The 7,921-nt window shown below is 63.3% G+C and overlaps 1 protein-coding gene across 1 annotated transcript in view; it reads left to right on the top strand.

Moving 5' to 3' along the window:
• The window catches only part of LOC122557461 (adhesion G-protein coupled receptor G4-like), an 81,348-nt gene that overhangs the window by 46,338 nt on the left and 27,089 nt on the right, over positions 1 to 7,921 (top strand). Inside the window, exons 16-18 of the mRNA XM_043705221.1 lie at positions 227 to 510; positions 6,270 to 6,371; positions 7,208 to 7,357. Coding sequence (XP_043561156.1) covers positions 227 to 510; positions 6,270 to 6,371; positions 7,208 to 7,357 — 536 coding nt within the window. The remainder of the gene's footprint in view (positions 1 to 226; positions 511 to 6,269; positions 6,372 to 7,207; positions 7,358 to 7,921) is intronic.

Raw genomic sequence — 7,921 nt, 5'->3', positions numbered from 1 at the left:
TGGTGTATGGGTTGGAGGGGGTTACAGAGATAGGGAGGGGGTGTATGGTTTGGAGGGGGGGTGTTCGAGGTGTTTGAGGGGCTGGTTATTTGTGAGGTAACACCTCCCCTTTGTGCTGTGTTCCCAGGGATTTTGCTGTTGCCTTGTTTTGTGGGAGTGTGTCTGAGCGAGGGGCTAGTTTCGATGGGATGCTGCAATGATGGGAATGGTTTGTTTGTATTCACAGCTGCTGGTTCAGAAATGATATCGCTTTCTACCTGTCAGTGGTGGCTTATTTCGGGCTGGTGTTCCTCATTAACCTGGCCATGTTTATCGTGGTGCTCCATCAGATCCAGGTGATGAAGGTGCAGAGGCCCGGTAACAGTACATCACACCGCAGTCTGCAACGCCTGAAGGGCTCTGTCAGCCTGACTGTCCTGCTCGGACTCACCTGGGGTTTTGCGTTTTTCGCCTGGGGACCCACACAAGAGACCTTCATGTATTTCTTCACTATCTTCAACACTCTGCAAGGTCAGTGCAATGTCACCTCCCAAAACTCAGCAGCTCCCCAAGCTCTCTCTCCCTCAGAGACACACTCTGACCACCGTGTGTGTGAGGTCTGAACCGAGACACTGGAGAGACTGCTCAGGACAGGCCCCTACAGCCTGGGACAGGAGATCCCAGAGCCTGGGACAGGGGAACCCGAGGGGCAGGGGATCCCAGAGCATTCACGGCTGATGCTGGAAAGCTCTTCCTTACACAATGGGAAGGAGAATTCTGTAACCACCACCTCCCTACCCCCCGCCCCCGACACCCCCCGACCCCACATCAACGAGAAAAGAACTTTGTTGAATCAGGGGTCAGTTGAAATGTCAAAAAGGATTAAGAGATTTTTGTCAGTTAAGAGAGGTTGAAGGCAAGAGAGTGATGGAGCCATGCTGACCAACGTAAAGGGCTGAATAGCCTCCTGTTGCTGGGTAACAGGCTCGGGGAGAGGGGCTGAATGGCCTCCTGTTCCTGTGGAACAAGCTCAGGGAGGTGGGGTTAGATGGCCTCCTGTTCCTGTAGAACAGGCTCGGGGAGAGGGGCTGAATGGCCTCCTGTTCCTGTGGAACAGGCTCGGGGAGGGGGGCTGAATGGCCTCCAGTTCCTGTGGAACAGGTTCGGGGAGAGGGGCTTAATGGCCTCCTGTTCCTGTGGAACAGGTTCGGGGAGGGAGGCTGTATGGCCTCCTGTTCCTGTGGAACAAGCTCGGGGAGGTGGGTTAGATGGCCTCCTGTTCCTGTAGAACAGGCTCGGGGAGAGGGGCTGAATGGCCTCCTGTTCCTGTGGAACAAGCTCGGGGAGGTGGGGTTAGATGGCCTCCTGTTCCTGTAGAACAGGCTCGGGGAGAGGGGCTGAGTGGCCTCCTGTTTCTAAGTAACAGGCTCGGGGAGGGAGGCTGTATGGCCTCCTGTTCCTGTTGAACAGGCTCGGGGAGAGGGGCTGAATGGCCTCTTGTTCCTATGCAACAGGCTTGGGGAGAGGGGCTGAATGGCCTCCTGTTCCTGTGGAGCAGGCTCGGGGAGGGAGGCTGAGTGGCCTCCTTTCCCTGTGGAGCAGGCTCGGGGAGAAGGGCTGAATGGCCTCCTGTTCCTGTGGAGCAGGCTCGGGGAGAGGGGCTGAATGGCCTCCTGTTCCTGTGGAGTAGGCTCGGGGAGGGGGTGCTGAATGCCTTCCTGTTCGGGTCGAGCAGGCTCGGGGAGGAGAGGGGCTGAGTGGCCCCCTGTCCCTGTGAGCAGGCTGGGGGAGAGGGGCTGAGTGGCCCCCTGTCCCTGTGAGCAGGCTGGGGGAGAGGGGCTGAGTGGCCCCCTGTCCCTGTGAGCAGGCTGGGGGAGAGGGGCTGAGTGGCCCCCTGTCCCTGTGAGCAGGCTGGGGGAGAGGGGCTGAGTGGCCCCCTGTCCCTGTGAGCAGGCTGGGGGAGAGGGGCTGAGTGGCCCCCTGTCCCTGTGAGCAGGCTGGGGGAGAGGGGCTGAGTGGCCCCCTGTCCCTGTGAGCAGGCTGGGGGAGAGGGGCTGAGTGGCCCCCTGTCCCTGTGAGCAGGCTGGGGGAGAGGGGCTGAGTGGCCCCCTGTCCCTGTGAGCAGGCTGGGGGAGAGGGGCTGAGTGGCCCCCTGTCCCTGTGAGCAGGCTGGGGGAGAGGGGCTGAGTGGCCCCCTGTCCCTGTGAGCAGGCTGGGGGAGAGGGGCTGAGTGGCCCCCTGTCCCTGTGAGCAGGCTGGGGGAGAGGGGCTGAGTGGCCCCCTGTCCCTGTGAGCAGGCTGGGGGAGAGGGGCTGAGTGGCCCCCTGTCCCTGTGAGCAGGCTGGGGGAGAGGGGCTGAGTGGCCCCCTGTCCCTGTGAGCAGGCTGGGGGAGAGGGGCTGAGTGGCCCCCTGTCCCTGTGAGCAGGCTGGGGGAGAGGGGCTGAGTGGCCCCCTGTCCCTGTGAGCAGGCTGGGGGAGAGGGGCTGAGTGGCCCCCTGTCCCTGTGAGCAGGCTGGGGGAGAGGGGCTGAGTGGCCCCCTGTCCCTGTGAGCAGGCTGGGGGAGAGGGGCTGAGTGGCCCCCTGTCCCTGTGAGCAGGCTGGGGGAGAGGGGCTGAGTGGCCCCCTGTCCCTGTGAGCAGGCTGGGGGAGAGGGGCTGAGTGGCCCCCTGTCCCTGTGAGCAGGCTGGGGGAGAGGGGCTGAGTGGCCCCCTGTCCCTGTGAGCAGGCTGGGGGAGAGGGGCTGAGTGGCCCCCTGTCCCTGTGAGCAGGCTGGGGGAGAGGGGCTGAGTGGCCCCCTGTCCCTGTGAGCAGGCTGGGGGAGAGGGGCTGAGTGGCCCCCTGTCCCTGTGAGCAGGCTGGGGGAGAGGGGCTGAGTGGCCCCCTGTCCCTGTGAGCAGGCTGGGGGAGAGGGGCTGAGTGGCCCCCTGTCCCTGTGAGCAGGCTGGGGGAGAGGGGCTGAGTGGCCCCCTGTCCCTGTGAGCAGGCTGGGGGAGAGGGGCTGAGTGGCCCCCTGTCCCTGTGAGCAGGCTGGGGGAGAGGGGCTGAGTGGCCCCCTGTCCCTGTGAGCAGGCTGGGGGAGAGGGGCTGAGTGGCCCCCTGTCCCTGTGAGCAGGCTGGGGGAGAGGGGCTGAGTGGCCCCCTGTCCCTGTGAGCAGGCTGGGGGAGAGGGGCTGAGTGGCCCCCTGTCCCTGTGAGCAGGCTGGGGGAGAGGGGCTGAGTGGCCCCCTGTCCCTGTGAGCAGGCTGGGGGAGAGGGGCTGAGTGGCCCCCTGTCCCTGTGAGCAGGCTGGGGGAGAGGGGCTGAGTGGCCCCCTGTCCCTGTGAGCAGGCTGGGGGAGAGGGGCTGAGTGGCCCCCTGTCCCTGTGAGCAGGCTGGGGGAGAGGGGCTGAGTGGCCCCCTGTCCCTGTGAGCAGGCTGGGGGAGAGGGGCTGAGTGGCCCCCTGTCCCTGTGAGCAGGCTGGGGGAGAGGGGCTGAGTGGCCCCCTGTCCCTGTGAGCAGGCTGGGGGAGAGGGGCTGAGTGGCCCCCTGTCCCTGTGAGCAGGCTGGGGGAGAGGGGCTGAGTGGCCCCCTGTCCCTGTGAGCAGGCTGGGGGAGAGGGGCTGAGTGGCCCCCTGTCCCTGTGAGCAGGCTGGGGGAGAGGGGCTGAGTGGCCCCCTGTCCCTGTGAGCAGGCTGGGGGAGAGGGGCTGAGTGGCCCCCTGTCCCTGTGAGCAGGCTGGGGGAGAGGGGCTGAGTGGCCCCCTGTCCCTGTGAGCAGGCTGGGGGAGAGGGGCTGAGTGGCCCCCTGTCCCTGTGAGCAGGCTGGGGGAGAGGGGCTGAGTGGCCCCCTGTCCCTGTGAGCAGGCTGGGGGAGAGGGGCTGAGTGGCCCCCTGTCCCTGTGAGCAGGCTGGGGGAGAGGGGCTGAGTGGCCCCCTGTCCCTGTGAGCAGGCTGGGGGAGAGGGGCTGAGTGGCCCCCTGTCCCTGTGAGCAGGCTGGGGGAGAGGGGCTGAGTGGCCCCCTGTCCCTGTGAGCAGGCTGGGGGAGAGGGGCTGAGTGGCCCCCTGTCCCTGTGAGCAGGCTGGGGGAGAGGGGCTGAGTGGCCCCCTGTCCCTGTGAGCAGGCTGGGGGAGAGGGGCTGAGTGGCCCCCTGTCCCTGTGAGCAGGCTGGGGGAGAGGGGCTGAGTGGCCCCCTGTCCCTGTGAGCAGGCTGGGGGAGAGGGGCTGAGTGGCCCCCTGTCCCTGTGAGCAGGCTGGGGGAGAGGGGCTGAGTGGCCCCCTGTCCCTGTGAGCAGGCTGGGGGAGAGGGGCTGAGTGGCCCCCTGTCCCTGTGAGCAGGCTGGGGGAGAGGGGCTGAGTGGCCCCCTGTCCCTGTGAGCAGGCTGGGGGAGAGGGGCTGAGTGGCCCCCTGTCCCTGTGAGCAGGCTGGGGGAGAGGGGCTGAGTGGCCCCCTGTCCCTGTGAGCAGGCTGGGGGAGAGGGGCTGAGTGGCCCCCTGTCCCTGTGAGCAGGCTGGGGGAGAGGGGCTGAGTGGCCCCCTGTCCCTGTGAGCAGGCTGGGGGAGAGGGGCTGAGTGGCCCCCTGTCCCTGTGAGCAGGCTGGGGGAGAGGGGCTGAGTGGCCCCCTGTCCCTGTGAGCAGGCTGGGGGAGAGGGGCTGAGTGGCCCCCTGTCCCTGTGAGCAGGCTGGGGGAGAGGGGCTGAATGGCCCCCTGTCCCTGTGAGCAGGCTGGGGGAGAGGGGCTGAGTGGCCCCCTGTCCCTGTGGAGCAGGCTGGGGGAGAGGGGCTGAGTGGCCCCCTGTTCCTGTGTGCAGGCTGGGGGAGAGGGGCTGAATGGCCCCCTGTCCCTGTGGAGCAGGTTGGGGGAGAGGGGCTGAGTGGCCCCCTGTCCCCGTGAGCAGGCTGGGGGAGAGGGGCTGAATGGCCTCCTGTCCCTGTGGAGCAGGCTGGGTGAGAGGTGCTGAATGGCCCCCTGACCCTGTGGAGCAGGTTGGGGGAGAGGGGCTGAATGGCCCCCTGTCCCTGTGAGCAGGCTGGGGGAGAGGGACTTAGTGGCCCCCTGTCCCTGTGAGCAGGCTGGGGGAGAGGGGCTGAGTGGCCCCCTGTCCCTGTGAGCAGGCTGGTGGAGAGGGGCTGAGTGGCCCCTTGTCCCTGTGAGCAGGCTGGGGGAGAGGGGCTGAGTGGCCCCCTGTCCCTGTGAGCAGGCTGGGGGAGAGCGCTGAGTGGCCCCCTGTCCCTGTGAGCAGGCTGGGGGAGTGGGGCTGAGTGGCCCCCTGTCCCTGTGAGCAGGCTGGGGGAGAGGGGCTGAGTGGCCCCCTGTCCCTGTGAGCAGGCTGGGGGAGAGCGCTGAGTGGCCCCCTGTCCCTGTGAGCAGGCTGGGGGAGAGGGGCTGAGTGGCCCCCTGCCCCTGTGAGCAGGCTGCGGGAGAGGGGCTGAGTGGCCCCCTGTCCCTGTGAGCAGGCTGGGGGAGAGGGGCTGAGTGGCCCCCTGTCCCTGTGAGCAGGCTGGGGGAGAGCGGCTGAGTGGCCCCCTGCCCCTGTGAGCAGGCTGTGGGAGAGGGGCTGAGTGGCCCCCTGTCCCTGTGAGCAGGCTGGGGGAGAGGGGCTGAGTGGCCCCCTGTCCCTGCGAGCAGGCTGGGGGAGAGGGGCTGAGTGGCCCCCTGCCCCTGCGAGCAGGCTGGGGGAGAGGGGCTGAGTGGCCCCCTGCCCCTGTTGAGCAGGCTGGGGGAGAGGGGCTGAATGGCCCCCTGTCCCTGTGAGCAGGCTGGGGTAGATGGGCTGAATGGTCTCCAGTCCCTGTGGAGCAGGCTGGGGTAGAGCGGCTGAATGGCCTCCTGTCCCTGTGGAACAGGCTGGGGGAGGTGAGGCTGAATGGCCTCCTGTCCCTGTGAGCAGGCTGGGGGAGAGGGGCTGAGTGGTCCCCTGTCCCTGTGAGCAGGCTGGGGGAGGTGGGGCTGAATGGTCGCCTGTCCCTGTGGAGCAGGCTGGGGGAGAGGGGCTGAGTGGCCTCCTGTCCCTGTGGAGCAGGCTGGGGGAGAGGGCTGAATGGCCCCCTGTCCCTGTGAGCAGGCTGGGGGAGAGGGGCTGAATGGCCTCCTGTCCCTGTGAGCAGGCTGGGCGAGAGGGGCTGAGTGGCCTCCTGTCCCTGTGAGCAGGCTGGGGTAGAGGGGCTGAGTGGCCTCCTGCCCCTGTGAGCAGGCTGGGGGAGAGGGGCTGAGTGGCCCCCTGTCCCTGTGAGCAGGCTGGGGGAGGGTCTTTCCCGTCAGTGCCCTGGTGAAATGGAGGCCTCCAATGATGTGCTTTGTCTTCACAGGATTCTTCATCTTTGTGTTTCACTGTTTGCTGAAGGATAATGTCTGTTCCCAGTGGAGGGTCCACCTGTGCTGCGGCAGGTTTCAACTCAGCGAGTATTCTGGTGAGACTCACTACCTGAGATTACTCAACCCATTCCTGACCAGGAAGTGCTGTGTCATAGAGACGTACAGCACGGAAACAGACCCTTCGGTCCAACCCGTCCATGCCGACCAGATATCCCAACCCAATCTAGTCCCACCTGCCAGCACCCGGCACCTATCCCTCCAAACCCTTCCTATTCATATACCCATCCAAATGCCTCTTAAATGTTGCAATTGTACCAGCCTCCACCACATCCTCTGGCAGCTCATTCCATACACGTACCACCCTCTGTGTGAAATGTTACCCCTTAGGTCTCTTTTATATCTTTCCCCTCTCACCCTAAACCTATGCCCTTTAGTTCTGGTCCATATGGACAGGTTGGGCCGAAGGGTCTGTTTCTCTGCTGTATGACTCTATGATTCTTAACCTAATGACCCCAGTCCTACCTTCCTGCAAGTGGCCCTTGGTCTTGTACCTTATGACACTTCAAGTGCTCATCCAATTACTTTTCGAAGCTTATGAGGTTTTCTGTCTCAACGATTGTCCCAGACAGCAGATCCCAGACTCCCGCCTTCCTCAGGGTGGAACTTTACCCTGTAACCCTCCTTGCTTTCACCTTGATAGTGTACCTTCTTCTTATTGACTCCTTGCGTCAGGGAATCAGCTGCTTTCTACCTGCCCTGTCCATGTCCCTCGTAATCTTCTAGACCATGACCAGGGGGATTGCACAGGGCTGAAGGGAGACAGTGTGGAAATGGCACTGTGTGTATTGGTCCTTCCGAGGGCTGGCACATGCCGGATGGGCTGAGTAGCCTCCTGTATGCCCTCTGATACTGAGCTTGTTTCTAATTACAGAGTGGAGCAGGACTGCCACAAGTGGAAACCTGAGGGGTGTAATGAAAAGCTTCAACACTCATTCCAAAACATCCTTCAACTCAAATTCAACAACAGCATCTTCAAATGGATCACGAAAGAATTTAATTCTTTCTCCAAACTTTGGGAACGGTAAGTTGCACTAAAGTTCTCTTTAGGTCAACGTTGTATGAAGCAATTGATTAACAGAATCCCTACCGAGTGGAAACAGGCCCTTCGGCCCAACAAGTCCACACCGACCCTCTGAAGAGTAACCCACCCTGACCCATTCCCCTACCCTATTACTCTACATTTACCCCTGACTAACGCACCTAACCTACACATCCCTGAACACCATGGGCAATCTTTGTGACTGTGGGAGGAAACCCACGCAGACACGGGGAGAATGTGCAAACTCCACACAGACAGTCACCCGAGGCTGGAATCGAACCTGGCTCCCTGGTGCTGTGAGGCAGCAGTGCTGACCACTGAGCCACCGTGCCATCCCAATTCACTTCTTCCCTCTCTTAAAAACTCCATGAAATGTTTTCCAACAAACAGATAATCCAGAATTCTCTGATCTTTTGACTTTTCAATTCCCAGATGTCACATGACAAAGTGTCTTCAATCCAGCATTGTCCAGATAATTGCACATTCCAGTCGTCTGTAAAGATTGTCCTCCTGACACAATGTTCTGCCCTTGTTCCGAACCTCTGC

Source organism: Chiloscyllium plagiosum, chromosome 15 (assembly GCF_004010195.1).
Source record: "Chiloscyllium plagiosum isolate BGI_BamShark_2017 chromosome 15, ASM401019v2, whole genome shotgun sequence".
NCBI classification, from domain to species: domain Eukaryota; kingdom Metazoa; phylum Chordata; class Chondrichthyes; order Orectolobiformes; family Hemiscylliidae; genus Chiloscyllium; species Chiloscyllium plagiosum.
The sequence above is the reverse complement of the archived record's forward strand: the minus strand, read 5'-3'. Positions and strand labels throughout refer to the sequence as shown.